The sequence below is a fragment of the Spermophilus citellus genome, assembly GCF_964194105.1.
Source record: "Spermophilus citellus genome assembly, chromosome: 5".
Classification (NCBI taxonomy): Eukaryota; Metazoa; Chordata; class Mammalia; order Rodentia; family Sciuridae; genus Spermophilus; species Spermophilus citellus.
The window spans coordinates 81,335,656-81,354,331 of record NC_138186.1 but is presented as its reverse complement, the minus strand read 5'-3'; the positions used below and the strand labels follow the sequence as shown (position 1 = coordinate 81,354,331).

At 37.7% G+C, this 18,676-nt stretch overlaps 1 protein-coding gene across 3 annotated transcripts in view; it reads left to right on the top strand.

Moving 5' to 3' along the window:
• Window positions 1–16,447, top strand: part of COL9A1 (collagen type IX alpha 1 chain) — a gene marked incomplete at its 5' end in the record, with an annotated part of 64,534 nt that extends 48,087 nt beyond the window's left edge. For all 3 annotated transcript variants that reach the window (XM_081295632.1, XM_081295630.1, XM_081295631.1), the window contains 2 exons: window positions 6,474–6,551; window positions 15,677–16,447. In XM_081295632.1, the coding sequence (XP_081151758.1) occupies window positions 6,474–6,551; window positions 15,677–15,861 (263 nt within the window). In that variant the 3' untranslated portion in view covers window positions 15,862–16,447. The remainder of the gene's footprint in view (window positions 1–6,473; window positions 6,552–15,676) is intronic.
• Between the last annotated feature and the right edge of the window lie 2,229 nt (window positions 16,448–18,676).

The following is an 18,676-nucleotide window of genomic DNA, read 5'->3' as shown; positions in this document are numbered from 1 at the left end:
TCTGCAGGACTGGCAGAAGGACTGGTTGCTTCAGATGGCATTTGTTAGTTGAGGTGATGAGTTAGTGACAGCTCACTGGGGAACTTTTGAAAAACACGACATCAGAAACAAGAGAGGCACTTTCTTTCCTTTTTTTTTTTTTAAATTTTAATACTGTGGTACTCCAATTAGGGCTAAATAGTATGGTGTGAGTGGTCAGAGGGCAAGAAAGCTGTCTTTTTGGATCTGTAAATGAATTGCTGATGCAGTTGGCTAACTACACCCTCAGCTGGAACAATTTATTTAATTACTTTTTTTTTGGCATGTGCAGAGCTGCATGTTTAAAAATGAGCTCTAATTGGGGCCTCTTGTAAGACTGGCACAATTTTAAAGCTTTCAGAGGTTGTACAAATCACAGAGCTGAGGGTAGAGCCCATTTTAAAGAGAATTGGGCATTTTCTCTAACAGAATCACATACCTCTTTATCTTTGTCCTGCTTTTAGCTACTAGTTCAGCAACCCATGTCTTGGTGATTTCTATGGATAGTCCCTGTACACTCTGTAGACCTTTTCTAGGAAACTCTTTTGCCTTGGGTTGGTTGGACCTATTGTACCATCTCCCATGGATAATGGATAATAACAACCTTCACTGAGTCTCTTTGTTTTTATTTATTTGGTTTATTTTTCATTAATGTAGCTTTTTTGTTTGTTTGTTTGTTTTTCTGAGATGGGGTCTTGCTGTGTGTTCAAGCTGGTCTCAAACTTACAGGCTCGAGTGATTCTCCTGCCTCAGCCTCCCATGTAGCTGGGACTACAAGCATGTACTACCACTCCTGGCTGTCCTGAGTCTCTTTAAGAGTAAAAGTTCTGAGAGATACCTGGAGCATCAGCATCACTGGGGCCTTTGTTAGGATCATCACTTCTTTGCACCACCCCAGACCCACTAGATCAGAAATTCTGGGGGTGGAGCCTAGCATTTGGCTTAACAAACCCTCAGATGAGTCTGATCTGGCTAAGCACATTGGTGTGGAGCAGTCACCCATTTTCCTACTGAAAGGGGTCACCTTGACAGGTCTATAGAAATGGCAGCAAGTTTTCTTGGGCTAAAATTAATTCTCCATTTTTGGAGTAGAGCTTACTGTGAGCTAGTAACAGAACTTTCCTTTAAGAAATGAAAATGTCCATGTCCCTTGCTATGCTAGGAGAATCTGTCAAAAGCTGCCTTTCTCTGGGCTGGGGATGTGGCTCAAGCTGTAGCACGCTCGCCTGGCATGCGTGCGGCCCGGGTTCGATCCTCAGCACCACATACCAACAAAGATGTTGTGTCCGCCAAGAACTAAAAAATAAATATTAAAAATTCTCTCTCTCTCCCCTCTCTCTCCTCTCTCACTCTCTCTTAAAAAAAAAAAAGAAAAAGCTGCCTTTCTCAGTCTTGACTGCACATTGGAATCACCAGAGGAACTGTAAAAGCTACTCATGCCTAGGTCCTATTTCTAGAGATTCTGATTTAATTGGTCTGGGTATTGGGACTTTAAAATACTCCCAGGTGATTTTAATGTGCAGCTAGGGCTGAGAACAACTGAAAACACAGGCGAATTATTTGGGAAGCTTTCTGGGAAGGTCCCAGCCATGTTGAATTGTGGCTAGGCTGGGCTGGTTTGACTAGCAAAAGAGCCTCATTTGAAAGGAAACAGAGTATATTTCTATATTTGAAGCCTGAAAAATGTCTCTAGCACTAAATTAATTCATCAGGTACAACAGGATCCTACAAGGTAATTCCCCCTATTTTTTTTTTAGTATACTTGAAAATAGTCTATAATCTGAATAGATACAACTCTTTTATTTTCTCTAAAGGACTTTTTCTTCCTACATCCTCCATGGCTTTCTTATCACTAGATTCATTTAAAGCAATACCTTCATTTAGTTTTACTTTGAAATTTGGGGTGGAGGCAAGGAGAGGCAGTCATATACATCTATATATATATATATATATATATATATATACACACACACACACACACACATACATATACACACATATATTAATCAACACTGTTATACATTTGGAAATATCCAATTTAGGTAACTGGACTTAATTTTTTTTTGTCCCATCACATACATGAAAATATACAAAACATATAGTGTTCTTTTTTTTTTTTTACTACCCAAAGATTTGCAGCATAAATTTCCCCCAAGAAAAAAACATTCCACCATTTTTGAAAAAGTAAAAATTTTAGTCAATTAGAGATATATTTTAGTATTGCTTGTTGCCTTTTTTCCCCCCTGATTAGTAAAGAAGAGATGTTAAGATCCTTGCTCTATCATATAGTCACTTTGAGTCTTTTCCTAGAGAAATTGTTACATACATAAGAGACTAGTCTTATTATGAATGCTTTTATAATAATTCAGGCTATGTCTTAGTCTCTGTTTACCTCTCCAAAACTACCCTGGAAAACAGTGGGATGTTTTCAATAGGGGTTTAGAGAAATATGCCTCAAGTCATTGTCAAAGTTTGGATCATATATGTAATTTTCCTTTGTTTTTCAAAGACATGTTTTATGTAATATTACACAAACATATTGGGGCCAAGGTCCATATACATTTTATATGTGCACTCAAGCCGGACACGAGTCATGTGCACATGAGTCATCAAACTGGTGTTATGTTCACTTTGCTTGGTATTAGTCCTTCATGCAATAAATATTATTTTTTAAACATTCACAGTTTGGATTTATTTTAAGTCCCTTTGAGTAAGTCTGATTATTTTTAGATATTTTAGTGTGACGCAAACAGATGTGTCAATGTGGAAATGAAGGTTGGAGAAAACACACATGTCATAACTATGACTAATACCCTTTTTTTAGTATTGATCTGCTCACAGGGACATAGAGCATCAGTTATAGCTTGCCAGTAAATGAAATAAATAGCAATGAGAATTTTTCACTCTGTTCATGATAAGCTGTTTTTTCTTTCTTTAATTGTATTTTCCTTCATATCTGTTCTAAAACTTTTTTTTCAAAGTTCCTTAATGTGACTGAATAGGCTAATAAGGGTGGACCTTTAGTTCCCTGAGCCAGTTTTTGTAAGTCTCAGAGGAGAATATAATCAGAAGCAGAAGAACCCTGCTGATAGCGCCACCCAGGTGCAGGAGTTGCTGTGGAGCAACGGTTGACAGGGTCATCCTAGAGCTCAGCTTTCCTTTGTTTTTCTCTATGAGGGATAACTCAAAGGCAGCACTGCAGGACAGCAGTCTCATTCCTTCCAAGCAGCATTTTGAAGTTGGTGTGGCTTTGTGCTAGAATGTATAAATAAGTTTAACTTTACTATCTCTGTGAAAGCTACATTTTAATTTCTAATTTTCAGAAAATATGGCACATTTGGACATTCTTTTCTCATCACCAACCTCCAGAGTTACAGTGATATGACAATTTAAATTGCTAAGTTAACAAGAATGCTTATGCTGTTCGTTTTTAAGATGCTATTGATGATAGCAGGGTGCAAGTAACTCACCTAAATAGGAGTTCAACCAGAGTTCTGTATCTTTACCTGGTATTTATACAAGTTTAGATTATTGTAAAAATGTACTTTTCATTATAAAAAAAAATTTACATGGGACATTATCGACAAAAATCAAATTATGGTGACTATTTAAACGTTAATAAGTTTTTTGGCTATTTGACTGACGTGCAGATGATTGTATAGATATTTTTCCTACTTGTGCACTTGACTTTGTCTTTTAAATTATATCTAACCTGACTCAATATTGAACTGGGTTGGGCTGATAGAACATTTGGAAAAGATGATGTACAAAATTTGGAGCAAAGTGCAGTTGTGTCTTTTAATAGTGTAGTATAATGTACTACTAATGTGATAATAAAATAATGTGGTTTTTTTTTACTGGGAACAGTAGAATCATTTAACTAAAGTATTAAGTATTAAGTAATTTCATTAATGAGGCCAAGTTACTGGCTTTGGTCTCTGCAGGAACCTGGATAATTTATGTAACTTTATTCTGTTGGCTGCTGAATCCCAAGTTTAATCAACTGTCTTGTAAATATCTTGCAAGTACACATGGTTGGTTGCAATCCAAAGTATATTCCCTATAAAAAATGAGTCAGTGGTGAAGACGTTTGTGACAGCATATTTTAAAATTTTAAAGTTCATTAATTTATTTTTGGTAAGATTAAATTTACTTTGTTCAAAAATTTAAAATGTATGAAAGGTGGTGAAGAACTTCTTTCCCACCTCTGTCTCCCATCTGCCTAGCTTCTTTACCCTTTCCATTATGTAATCATTATTATTAGTTTCCTTGAAATTCTTATAAGCAATGGTATATAAGGTTATATGACTATGTATTTTCCCCTCCATCACTTTAAAAACAGAATAATATTGTCCTTTTTTCACTAATGATATGTCCTGGAGATCATTCCAAAGAGCTTCCTGATTCTTCTTCACAGTTGCATAATATTCCATTCTGTGGACATATCATATATTTAACCTTTTAATGGACATTTAGATTGTTTCTTATCTTTTGCTATTACAGCAAGGTTGCAGTGAACAACAGTGTACATTTTTCCTTTTTGTACACAATATCAGCATATACTCTATCTCTAATTCTTTCACTAATGAGGAGAATTTCTGGTTAAAATGGAACTTTCACTTGTAATTTCGACAGTTAACCTCAAATTGCCTTCTGAGGAGACTGCACCCATTTATACTCTCATCAGCAATGTGCAATACTGTATTTTTCTATAGATGTGCTAAATATATGTTTAACTTTGGAACTTTTGTTGATCTTTTTTGTTAAAAATGGCATCTTTGTTTTGTTTTTAAAATTTGCATTTATTTTGTTTTGAGACAAATTCAGGGACATTTTCATACATCTAAGAACCATTTTTTTGTCCTTTTAGTGACCAGCCTACTCAGGTATTTTGTCCCCCCCCCCCGGGCCCCCCCCCGCGCCCCCCCCCCCCCCGCTTTAGTATCAGGGATTGAACCCTGGGGTGCTTAATCAGTGAGCCACAACCCTAGCCCTTTTTTATTTTTTTATTCTGGGACAGGGTATCTAAGTTGCTGAGGGTCTCTTTGAGTTGCTGAGGCTGTCTTTGAACTTGTGATCCTCCTGTCTTAGCCTCCTGAGCCACTGGAATTACAGGTGTGCACCATCACACCTTGTGCTCATTTTAAAAATTGTGTTATTGACCTTTTTTGTATAGATTCTAGAAACTCTTCACATTTTGAGTCGTATTTGGAAGGCCAACTCAAATTTGAAGTTATAAAATAATTCTGCCTTTATTCTTCTGGTTTTTAAATATTTCATCCATTTGTAATTTAGCCTGGAGTATGGTATGAGATAGAGAGGCATAGATGTAACTTTTTTTTTTCCAGTTGATCAACCACTTTTTCTAACACCACTTATTGAATTGAATTGTTCAGCTCTTCCCCAGATTAAGATGCCACCTTTATTATAAAGCAAATTCCCTTATGTGTTTGGCTCTGCTTTTGAACTTTCTGTTCTGCCTCACTGATCTATTTATTTCTGGATCAGTACCACCCCATTTCCATTGGTTTAATATTTGGCAGGATTAATTCCCTTTGTGTTACTTTTCTTTGTGGGGTTTGTGGCTAATTTGGCTTATGTGCATTTTTTTTTCTACACAGACTTTAGAATCACCTTCTCTGTCTAAAAATATGCATTTATATTTTTATTGGGATTCTGAAAAAATTCACCTCAGGGTGGACGGGCAATGCTTTGCCATGATGGCACTCCATTTAAGAACACTTTGTAGGTCTTTCTGTGTCCTTCAGTAATGATCAGTATTTTTGATTGTTGGACTTTTATATTTCTGATTAAACGTATTTCTAGCTATTTAATATTTTAAATGATGTTATAAACGGGATCCTTTAATACCATGTCTTGTTGTTTTTAGGTGTGAAAATTATTGATTTCCATATATCAATTTTAGTCCCTTCCAATTTACTAAATTCATTTACTGCTTGTAGTAGTTTTGAGTTGATTTTCCAGAACTTAAAATATATACTTACATCCCCTTAAAATTAGGGATGATTAAACTCTTCAAATGAAGTGATATATAGTAGTGATAAGTGAGCATCTTTGCTGTTCTGATTGCAGCTGAGCTGTTACCTATGTTTCTCCCAAAGCATTGTGCTAGCTTTTGGGCGGAGATGGGTATATTTTATCAAGTTAAGGAAGTAGCCACTGATGCTTAATTTATTGAATGTTTTACCAAGAATGTATGTTAGATTTTGTGAAATATTATTTCGGTATCTATGGATAGGATCCTTTGTTATTTCCATCTTTAGATCTGTTAATAGGACGAACTTGCTTTTTACCTTGCTCTGAATACTACAACCTAGTTTATTGTAACTTCATGACATTTTGTCTTCTGAATTTTTGCCTTGCTTGAAGTTTAAAATATAGAGGTTTATTTTTATGAAAACATAGAAAAATAACATGTCTTTAATGAAATGCAGGTGACTTGGGAGAAAAAGGGGAGCGTGGCCCTCCAGGAAGAGGTCCCAAAGGTTTGCCTGGAGCTATAGGTCTGCCAGGTAAGTGAGTTGTGTGGCAAGGTGAGGTGGGGAAATTGGTTGCAAGTGTGCCCTCTGAATTGAATTACATTTTAAAAGAATTGCTACTTGACCACTTAAGCATATCAAGTGATTATGATGGCTGGCATAGATTTTTCAAAATCAGCTTTAATGAACAGTTAAATGATCTGTAAGTTATGTCTTTATTCTTTGTGAGAAAATAGATGGCAAGGCTTTGAAGTATTAATTTCTTAAATAGATGCTTCAAAAAATAGTGTCAAGGTCCAGCCATGATCCATTTGTTATAAAAATCTGAATAAATAAATTCATACCTATCTGGAACTCAGGTGATAGTTTTTAAAATAATAATTATTATTTTATGTGTATACGGGTGGCTAGGAATCAAACTCAGGATCTGGAATGTACTAGGCAAGTTTTCTACCACTGAGCTGTGCCTTTAGCCCTTATTTTTAAATCTATAAAGCTAGAGCAGTTGGGAAACTATTTCAAAATTTTATTTATTCTTGTTTTATAGGGAATAACTGAAATTTTATTTTAAAAGCTCCCTTTTCAAACATCCAGACCTCCAAAAATCCATATATTCCCCCCTTGCTTTCCCTAAAAATAAGCCCAAGCATTCCTACCCATCACCACAAAGAGCCACACACAAGCCACATGTCACAGCTGCAGGGACTGAGGCCACAGAGCAGCCTCTGTGTGAGGAGCTCGGATCTCTGACTGAACATTCTGTGTTCTCTTTATACACTGACTGCTCTGTGCCAGGGTCCCGGCTGGAACTCACTCATTCACTGAGAAATGACTTGCACACCCAACCATAAGAGCAGCACAGCAGGGCTGAAAGCCAGTTCAGTTCAAGAGTAGGATGGATGTGCAGGCTCCAAGCAGCTGTCTCAGGCAGGCTGAGGCAATGGCTGAGGGAGGCTCCCACACCCCACCTGCCTGATGCTGTAGGGGTAAAAGGGGTTGCACAGGAAAGAAAAAAAGTGAGGTAGTGCTTGCTTCCATAATGGATTTAGAAAACTAGGTTTCAGGAAATTTAGGAAAAGAAATCACTATTTTGTAATTCTGCCAGAGGCTTACGTATTTAATCATGGCTATAATTGTAGCCAAAAAAAATCATTGCTTTCTAATTATCTATTTCATTGCTCCTGGGGATTGCTTTCATATTAATTTTTTAAAAATATGAATACATTTGGAGATAGCTCAAACACTGCCCTTCTAAAACTATGACTCATGGGCCTGTCAAGATATATTCACAAATCAATATATTTTGTGATTGGAAGAGGAAGTTTTGCTGATTGGGCAAGGAAAGAAAATCTGATTGGAGATAAATAAAATCAAGGAAAAATTTTAATATGGGTTAAAGTCTGGATTCATTGATGGATGTTTAGAAGGGAAAAAAAAAGGAAATAGCATCTACTAAGAGTGCTTTTCTCCTTTACCAGTGATAGTGATAGGAGGGTTTAAAGCTGGTTAAATATCATTATCACAACTTCCTTAATGATCCACATATTTATAGGATCCTCTAATGATTTCTCCTCCCATTTTTGTTAATTAATCCCTTCATAGTTCTTAAACAAATGACTTTCACTAGTAAGATTTTCCTGTATTGAAAATATATTATGATTTCTAGTGATTCTTATTTTCAAAAAATGTGTTGGCAAACCACATTTTAACTTTAAAAGTGTAAGATTTAGGAACACCAGCTCTGCATGTGCTCTACCTCAGACTGCCACACCTGCATGTGCTCGATCTACCTCAGACTGCCATGAGGGGGGAGAAAACCCCCCACCTGTGGAGGAGGGGCAGAGTGTGACTGACCTCAGAAGGGGAGGCTTCTGAGCCACTGCTCAGTCAGAAAGGGGCTTTGCTGATTTGCTTCCTGGCACATCAAACAATCCACATGCTGGTAAATGTGGTGGGTTAGGACAAGCACATCATTCCTCACCTTCCCTGGCCCTCATCCTCCTTATGAAAAAAAAAATCTTGTCACTGGTCTTGTATTTAAAACTTAAATCCCATGTGTTAAAACACTTCGTGAATTCCCTTTTCCAAGACTCCTAAGACCTGCCCTATCCCTATCCTTCCTTTGCCAATGCTTTTCCCTCCCTCTGGGACACCACCTCCAAATCCTCAATGCCCTTTGATTTTTACCTGCCCCTCACTCTTCTCCCACTGATGACCTTTCACTGTCTTCCATCTTTCTGATGTTGAAGTGCACTCTTCTTGCTTTCCTTCTTCCTGTGTCTCAACTATCTATCTTTTTGTGTGTGTGTGTGTGTTGCAGCGGGTGGGGGCAGGTGTTACATTTTAGTTGAAAGGATATCTGACATTATTTTAGTGAAAAATTTGAGTTCCAGATTATTTCACAAACAGGCTCACTTTCAAAAGCACTGTTCTTGGAGAGGAAGAGTCTGCTTCTAGAATGTTTCATGTTAGCACTCAGGCACAAAAAGGTGGATATTTGTCACTCTTGCAGATAACAGTTGGGGTCTTTTGATTTTAGCTCACTCAAACTCTTATGTCTACTCCTAATACGCTCAGGTAACCATTCCTCAAACAAGTTCTGACAAGAGCTTTTTGGGTCCTTCTCCCCTAAAACTGATGCTCTCAAAGTGGAATGTGTGGTGTGGACTCCACAGTTCAGATGTCAATGAGTTCAATTCTTGACACTATCAATGCTAATTTTATGGACTTGGGCAAGTTACTTAGTTTCTCTGTGCCTCAGTTTTCCCATTTGCAAAGTAGTACGAATGATGACATCTCTCTGATGATTGTATGATTCTGAGAATTAAAGAAAAGAAATCAATGCAAAGTACATAGGATGTTTTCTGGATATAATAAGTACTAAGGGATGCTGGTTATTAGTACTGTTTTTAATTTAATTTATACACATTTTTGCTTTATGGAGCAGACAAAGGATTGCTAAGGGCAAAGCTGGGCCTTAGGTAAGCCCTTGCAGCTTTTCTGCTCCTGCTTTTGATTAAGAGTAATATGTTATTCTCCTCTCAGTCAGTACCACCCTTGAGGCCCTAGACCTTTCTTGCACAAAAATCTACTTCAACCCCAAATCAATAAAACAAAGTACTGGTTTGCAGCAAATCATGTTATTGGTTAATTGTCCACTGAGAGGCTGTACCATTTTTTATTTCCCAGTAGAACTTAGAATGTGATTAGAAATGTAATTTGAGGTCTCTCACAAGTATAATGGTGACAGCTTTTTAGAACCCAGAGGAAACTTCTATAGGTCTCTGCAGGAACTTGTCTTGAATCTTCTAGACAGGTACACATCCTATGTGAAAGAATGAGCCCTTCTTTGTTGTCTCTAATTTGAATTTGGGGCTCAAATCCTCTTGGATTGAGAAAAAAATTCATTTGATCATTTTTTTTTTGCTAACATTTGAAGAAAATGTAGCACCTTCATTATCTATAGATTATTAGAAGTTCTTTATTCTTTGCACATAGTGTGTCAGTTTGTTCACTTTGGCTTTGCTATGCTATATTGCCTGTTATGGACCAGAGGTTGTTACTGTAACAATTACATCTACTCTCATTTTGGCTGCAGTGCTTTGTTGTTTAAAAATTGCCCATAGACCTTCTGGTTTGTTTCTCACAAGCTGAAGTACTTAGGGCAAGTATCTAAGAAGGTGGCTCTGGAGCCAGCTCACTAGGGCTTCTGCTCTGTTCTTCCACTTACTTCTGGTGACTACCCCTTAATGCTTCAGTTTTATTCTCTGCAGAACAGGAGTCACAGGCACAATCCTTACAGACCTATTTAGGAGGACACACAGACGTGACAAAACATGGAAAGCCCTTAGAACAGTGCCTGGCATAAGGCACACTCTGCAAATGTAGCTGTTACCATTGTTGTCACTCCTTTGATGCTTGAGGAAATACAGACTGAGCAAAATGACGGGCTGACTGTCCAACACACGATTAGCTTGTCTTTGCCACCCTGGCTACGTGACTTTTGCATGTTCCTAACACTTAGTGTCTTGCTTCCTATTCCCTCCTTTCAGATCAGCAATCCCTGGGCCTTTAGTCCCCCACCCTTCAGTTTCTTGCTAGATGCTGGTTAACGTTAATGCTTGGTTGTGTTGTCTCAATAAGAGACACTCTCTATGCCTGCTACCACTGAACTTGCCTCCTTTCTTGGTACTCTGAGGATTTTAAGAAAAATAATTAATAATAGACCCTGATTTCTTTGTGAGTTCAAACTCACTAGAGAAAGGAATAAATTAAATGATGAATCTCATATATATGCATACCAGGAATTGAATTACCAGGTAATTGTGAGCTGTTTTTCTCATCTTGGAAAAGCAGATTAAGCAAGACCTTGTGCTGGATCCACTAGTCTACAAGGCTTTTTATTTATTTATTTATTTATTTATTTTATGAAATGTCTGCAGCTAGGTAAGCATTGCTTGTGAATGTTTAATTAAACAACAACAACAACAACAACAACAACAAACAAACCTCAGTTTAGTCTTTGGTTTTGTAGCGGCCATTCATCCTATTTCCACTGATTTCCTCAATCATTTTATATGATTGTGGGTTTGGGGTTTTTCTGTAAACCAGTGTCCACAAATTCTGTAAACATACTGCTTTGTCAAACACCAGAAAAGCAGACTCAGTGTAAGAAATAGAACATTTTAGCACATACAGCAAGTTTACATAATCAGTATATTAATAATGAGATACCCTATTTAATGCTGAAAATTGTTTGAAGATTTTTTTTTTTTTTTTTTTGCCTGCACATACAGTCCTTCTCGTTCCCTAGCTTGTATTGCTTACCAGGCTGCCTCTTTCAGACTCTTCCAAGCTTCCCGGCTGGTTGGCCTCCATCAGTGTAACATGGCTGCCCTCTAGTGTTCATACATAGTATAACACAGACACCAATTTTTTAAAATCATGAAATGTTTGGCAATGACATTTTTATAGGTCCTTGAGATTTCAGAATCACAGGCAGTTAATGTGGCTAACACCTATGAGGCAGACAAAGCAAAAATGGAGCACTTCCAATCCATACTTTCTCTTCTTAAGAGATGCAAAGTACCCTATGCATATTCTTTAACACAGCTACTGAACTGAACATTTATGCCAGTTTGTGAACAGCTTTACTTCTTGAATGACTTGGATTGTGACATTGTGTCACCCCAAATGAGGCACCTCCAAGAAGTTTAGAGCATCCTTGAGAATAAATGCCTTAGGTCAGGACTCACTAGAAACTGACAATCTGTTATATGTTAAGTCTGTCTTTTTTCCTCTGGCATATCTACAGGGTAAAACCTCATTAAAATATCTTGAGTTTCTAATAGTGGTGGTCTCTAAGAATCAGTCCTGACTCTTGGTTGTTGTGCCTATATTTCCTAGTCAACCTAGACCCAATAAATTCAACAACAACAACAACAACAACACACACACACACACGTACGCACTACAGAGTTAGCAAATCAATAAGTAGAGTTTTGTAGAGTAGTATTAAGGGCCCTTTTTCTAATTCCAGCTCTTTCTAGGTATGTGACTTTGGACAGTTTCTAACCTTCTTAATTCAGTTTACACATGTAGAAAATGAGATCAGTGATGAGTGCATGGCATGTGAGAAAGGGGCTTGTTATAAAGTGGTGATGATGACATCATCCAAAGCTCCAAAGGGTAAACTGCTGCATTTCCAAAGGCAGAATCAGACAGATAGGATGAACAGGACTTTGGTATAAACCCAGCAAGTTAAAAACCTTCTCTTGGGTAAAGTAAATGTGAAAAATGTGAAAATCTAGAAAAGGTTTCTTTTTCTTTTCTTTCTTTTTTTTTTTTTTTTGATCCTGGGGATTTGATCCAGGGGTGCATAACCCCTGAGCCACATACCCAGTCCTTTTTATTTTTTGTTTTGAGACATGGTCACGTTAACTTGCTTAGGGGCTCACCAGTTGCAGGCTGGCTTCAAACTTGCAATCCTCCTGCCTTAGCCTCCCAAGTCACTGAGATTACAGGTGGATGTCACTGTGCCTGGCTTCCTTTTGCTTTTTAATGTTTGAAGGGAATTTATTCTTATATATTCAGTTTAAGGTATTAGGCATGGGGCTTGCTTTACAAATGGTAAGTAAAATTTTGGATTAGTTGCAAACATTTAAAAATCGAGAGCTTTTTATTTCAAAACCTAGCTTCCTGGCTTTTCTTGAAAATCATCAAAGTTCTAGCAACACTGGCTCTCATTTGGCAATGGCAGCTGTCAGCTGGATCAGAGAGCTGTTGCCAGCATTCACTCCCTACTTCACCAAGCGCCTCATTCTCCCACCTGTGTCCCCAATACCGATGTGGACTGTTAGTAGCCAATTTTTATTACTCTTGTACTGTAAGTTTTCTCCTAATAAAGATAGTTGGGGATTTCTTAATCAACACTAATTTCTTTATGACATTAGATATGAGCAAACTTTTTCTATAAATAAATGCTTTTTGGCTTTGAGTGCCAGGCTGCTCTGTTGTAGTAACTCAACTCAACGTTTATAGTTCAAAAGCAGCCACAGGCGGGCTCAGTGGCGAAGTGCTTGCCTAGCATGTGTGGGTTCACTGGGTTCAGTCCTCAGCATCACATAAATAAGTAAATAAAGGTACATCTACAATTAAAACAATATATATTTTTAAAAAGTAGCAACAGATAATATGTAAATAAGTGACCAAGGCTGTTTAAAGAAATAAGATTTGGCCCACGGCCTGAAATTTGTCTACCTTGACGTATATTGTTTGCCTAGTCCTTGTGTTCAATTGGTTTTCAGTCTCTTCTTTGGGGGGAGATCATTTTCTACTCCTAATCTTGATTTGATTTGTTAAGGCAGAGGTGGTATGTCTCAATGGGGACATTTCTACTGATAAAGTACATAAAAGCCACCTTTTATATGTAGTTTTATCTGGCCAATCTTTTCAACCTTAAAAAAATAGAACTTAACCTTTAATTACGTCAAGTGTCAGGGGGTCTGAACAGGCTCTGCTAAAGGCACCTTATTGATTGAAGCTGTGGTTTAGGGAGTGGATTTTTCCCATTAGGGGAAAACACACTGTCATCTGCTCCATCACAGTTTAATACAGTGGGATTAAAGCGTATGGGATAAATGAGGGGAAATAACTTATACCTCTGCTTAACTGCAGTCTTGAGATGCATAAATTCAAAGATACTTATTCTTTCTTAAAACTTTTTAATGTTTTTGCCCTATGCCATTCCTTTGTATAGATCTAACTGTGAGCACATGAGGAATAATGTGACATGTACAATAGATACATACATCAAGACCCTTTAATAAGACTGGGCTATCATAATAAGTCCAACAAAAGACTTATGTAATAAGACCATTAAAATAGAAACAAAAATGAAAACCAGCCAGGTGCAGTGGTGCATGCCTGTAATCCCAGTGGCTCTGGAGGCTGAGGCCAGAAGATCAAGAGTTTGGAGCCAGCCTCAGTGATGGCAAGGTGCTAAGCAACTCAGTGAGACCCTGTCTCCAAATAAAATACAAAATAGGGCTGAGGATGTAGCTCAGTGCTTGAGTGCTCCTGAGATCAACCTCCCCACCCCAAAAGAAAGTGAAAACCACGGAGAAAGAAGGAAAGTAACAAAACCTAAACAAATAAGCAATTGAACATGTAGATTTGTCCTTCAGCTTTTTGGCAGAATGGCCAATAAAAAAGCTGAGATACAATGAGAATCTCTATAATACTGTATTATCAGGGCACATGCAGTTCATTTTACCCTAATTCTTTATCGCTGCCTTTGCAGTAACAGAATGAAAGCACCTCTGGTACAATGGGAGAAATATTCAACAGAAATTTCTCCTTGTGATGGGGTGCCATGGCCCAGGGAGTGAGGCCCATTAGGTGAAACACACCACTTTTGAATGTGACAAAAGGAAGAAATGTCCATAGAGAACTTGCTGTGTCCATGTTGGGGTAGGCAGATGAGAAAAGTATCATGGATTTCTGTAGGGTGCCTGGCACAATCTTTTAAAAGATATTAATAATATCTTAATCATTATAGCAGTCCCCATTTAACAGATGCTTTGAGTCATGGAATTAAATTATAAAGAAGGTGCTTTTCCAGCTTAGAGGGAAGAACAGGGAGGTTAGTTACTTGTTCATGGCCTATTAAATGACAGAGCTAGAATTTAAAATCATTTGTCTCCAAAAGCCTGTGTTTTTAACCATTGAGCTCTGCTTCTCCCTGGCTGGATTCTGATCACCTGTGAGGAATGAGGGACACTGTTACCGTAGCTCTCTTCAAGGGAAATAGAATGGGACCCTCAAGGAGGCCTGGTCTGTTGTGATTTTAAATAGGAACCACATTAAAAAGGTAAAAAAGTATCAGGCTATATTGATTTTAATAATACTGACTGTCACTGACTTAAGATGGTTGTACTTAGGATTTATTTGACTTAATGATGGTGTGAAAGTCATACACATTCAGTCGAAATTTCAGAGTTTGAATTTTGACTTTTTCTGGGTTAGTGATATGTAGTTTAATTCTTTCTCCTGATGCTGGGGAAGGTCAGGGAGCAGCAGCTTGCAGCCAGCCATGTGATGAGGAAGGAAAGCAACTGGTACTCTATGGTGTACTACGTTGCTAAGCTATGATGCTTGGTAGGTTAGGTGCATTTTCAACATAAGACTTTCAATATAAGCCCATTGTGAATTGAGGATTATCTGTATAGTCTATTTAACTCACAGGGTGCAAAATATTTAATTATATGATAAATAAAAATTATTAATTAAATATTTCACAATTTTTTTTTCATACAAAGTTCTAAAATCCAAGTGTGTTTTGTTCCTGCAGTTCATCTCAGTTTGGCCCCATTTCAGTGCTCTATAGACACATACGCCTAGAGGATACTATGTCGGACAGGGTAGTTCTGCTGATAAAAGTGTGGGTTACATGTGTTGAGGTCTCTTTCTTTTTTAATTTCTATGAAACCAAAGTTGGAGTCTAGTAAAGTGATTTCTTCATCATCCATCATCCATAATTTCCTAAACCATTTATGAAGCCTTTACATGTGTACCACTGGGCTGTGTCTAGTGCCTTCTTCCAGTTTGTAGCCACGAGGATTCTCCTGTTCACATGTGCAATCTTTTGTGTGTTTCAGGTGACCCAGGCCCTGCCAGCTATGGGAGAAACGGCCGGGATGGTGAGCGAGGGCCTCCAGGAGTGGCAGGAATTCCTGGTGTGCCTGGCCCCCCTGGCCCTCCTGGCCCTCCTGGTTTCTGTGAGCCAGCCTCCTGCACCCTGCAGGCTGGTCAGCGGGCATTTAGCAAAGGGCCCGATCAGTAAAAGGTTTAGTGCTTCTTGACTGTCTGTGTAAGCCTGGTAAAGGAGATTGGAGGAGAAACAACACCCAGAACTTGGGATAAGAAGATAATGTATTACTCTCAAGATGGCAGAAGTCCTGCTTGTCAATCAGATCTAGAACAATGGTGCTATTCAATAAGTTGTTTTTCCTTTCCCTTGGAGGGAAGATAGGAGAGTCATCAGTAAAAGATGAAAAAATTGAATTTAAATTCTATACGCATATACGCATGTGATATATTGTGGGCCACTGTGCCAATAAACAAAAACAACTGTTTGGTTTACCTCAGTTGCATTAGTTATTTCATTTTTAACTTAGCTGTTCCCAGACTTTTGATTCAGCTGTATAATGGATTACTAGACTAGTTATGAAGAAACCCCACTACACTCAATAGAACTGGTGCTTAAAAATCCCCATCAATGTGCTACCTTGAGAGTGGCAAGAAAGGGCTGTTACAGGAAATGATTTCCTTACATTTTATACTGGTTTTCATCTTCAGTCTTTTTGTTGGACTGTATGTACTGTACCCCAAACTCAATGTGGGGTTCTTCTGTGTGAAAACAAAAGAGTTTTAATACCCTGGCATTATCCATCAATTATTTATTTCAACGTTTCGAGGTAACATCTCTGGTTGTACCAAAGAAGAAATAAAGATGGTTTCTTAATCTCTTGTATGTTTTCTTATAAATAATCATATTCAATGAAGTCACTGAGCTTATTTTGATACATTAAAATTTAAATTATTGGTATTTCTATTGGTTTATGTGTATAACATTTGGATTTTTTTTTTCTACACAGAGGTATTTTAAAAGCCCTTAAGGGTCCACAGAGGGTATTGCCCTGTGACAGATGGGGTGTGTGTGTGTGTGTGTGTGTGTGTGTGTGTGTGTGTGTGTGTTTGTTTTAGGGTATCTGTGTGGTGGGAGGAGAGCTTTATGGACTTTTTAGAAATTCTTAGGAAAGCTACGACCCTCCCCCAAATGCACAGAGGCATGTGCATATACATTTTTGAATAGTATTTCAGAGATTTCATGGATTCCATTAAATCTAATCTCACTTGATCTCTAGGCTAAGAAACACTACCCTCATTTCCATGGTTTGTTAGCTTCTAATCAGAACTTCATTGCTATAAAATATGATTAATATTTCACCATTGCTTACGTTTTACAAAACACCTCAGCTAAAGCAACTGCTGTGATTCTTTTATTTATTGAGACATGATATTTGTACCATTTTATGGAGTACATTAAATTTACATGTATTGAATGTATAATAATCAAATCAGGGTGATAAGCATTTCCATCTCTTCAGCCATTAATAATTGTGTTGAAAATTTGTATTCTTCTTTTCTAGTCATTTAGAACTATACCATATGTTATTTTAACCAGATCTTCCCCTACCATGCCAAAGAACAGCCAGAAGAATTCTTCTGCTCTAACTGTGTTTTGGTGTGCCTTATCCAGCCTCTTTCTATTCCCCTCCTGTCACTCACAGTCCCTATGGAGCACTCATCCATTCCCCCTTTTCTACCTTAGTTTCCATAAATGAGTGAGAACATGTGGTGTTTGTGTCTGGCTTGTTTCACTTAATCAACTCCAGTTGTACCCATGTTGCTGTAAATGACAGGATATCATTATTTAATGGAGGACTAGCATTTCACTGCCTAAATATATTACATTTTCTTTATTCATTTGCTGAAGGGCATCTGGAGTGATTTTGTATTTTGGTTATTAGGAACAGGGTCGCAGTAACCAAGGCAGTGCAAGTATCTTTTTAGCATAATGATTTCTCCTTTGGCTGTGTACCCAGTAGTGGAACTGCTAGATCGTATGGTAGTTCTACATTGAACTTTTTTGAGGACTTCAAGGATGCTGGGCAAGTGTTCTACCACTGAGCCACACCCCCCAGCTCCTAGCCCATTTTTAAATTGGATTGTTTGTTGCTTTGGTGTTCATCTTTTTGAGTGCATTATATATATATATATACTGTTTTCCATAATAGTTGTACAAATTTACATTTCCTACCAACAGTGTTTAAGAATTCCCTTTTCTCCTCAACCTTGTCATTATTTGTTATATTTTGACTTTTTCATCAAAAAGCCTTCTAATTGAAGTAAGAGTCACTCAACCACTGAGCCACATCCCCAGCCCTATTTTGTATTTTATTAGAGACAGAATCTCACTTTGTTGCTTAGCTCCTCACTAAATAGCTGAAGCTGGCTTTGAACTCAGAATTCTCCTGCCTTTGCCTCCCAAGCCACTGGGATTGCAGGTGTGTGCCATCGTGCCTGGCTTGACCTGCATTTTTATGATGGTTAGTGAAATTGAGCATTTTCTCATGTACTTATATTTGTTTTTCTTCTTTTGAGAAGTATATGTTTAGTTATTAATACTCCCCTCCCCCCTTTTTGTCGTGCTAGGTCTCAAACCTAGGACTTCAAGGATGCTGAGCAAGTGCTCTACCACTGAGCCACACCCCCCAGCTCCTAGCCCATTTTTAAATTGGATTGTTTGTCTGGTGTTCATCTTTTTGAGTGTATTATATATTGTGGATGTATCACCACTTGTTAGCTGAATAGTTTGCAAATATTTTTCCCAATTTGACAGATTGTTTCAATTCTATTGATTTTTAAATTTTGCAGTGCATTAGTTTTTTAATTTCCTATAATCCCATTTGTCTATTTTTACTTTTTTTTTTGCCTGTGCCTTTGGGGTCCTATCTAAAAAGTCACCTACACTTAATGTCTTGAAGTGCTTTCCTTGTGTTTTCTTGTGGTAATTTTGTAGTTCCAGGCTTAAC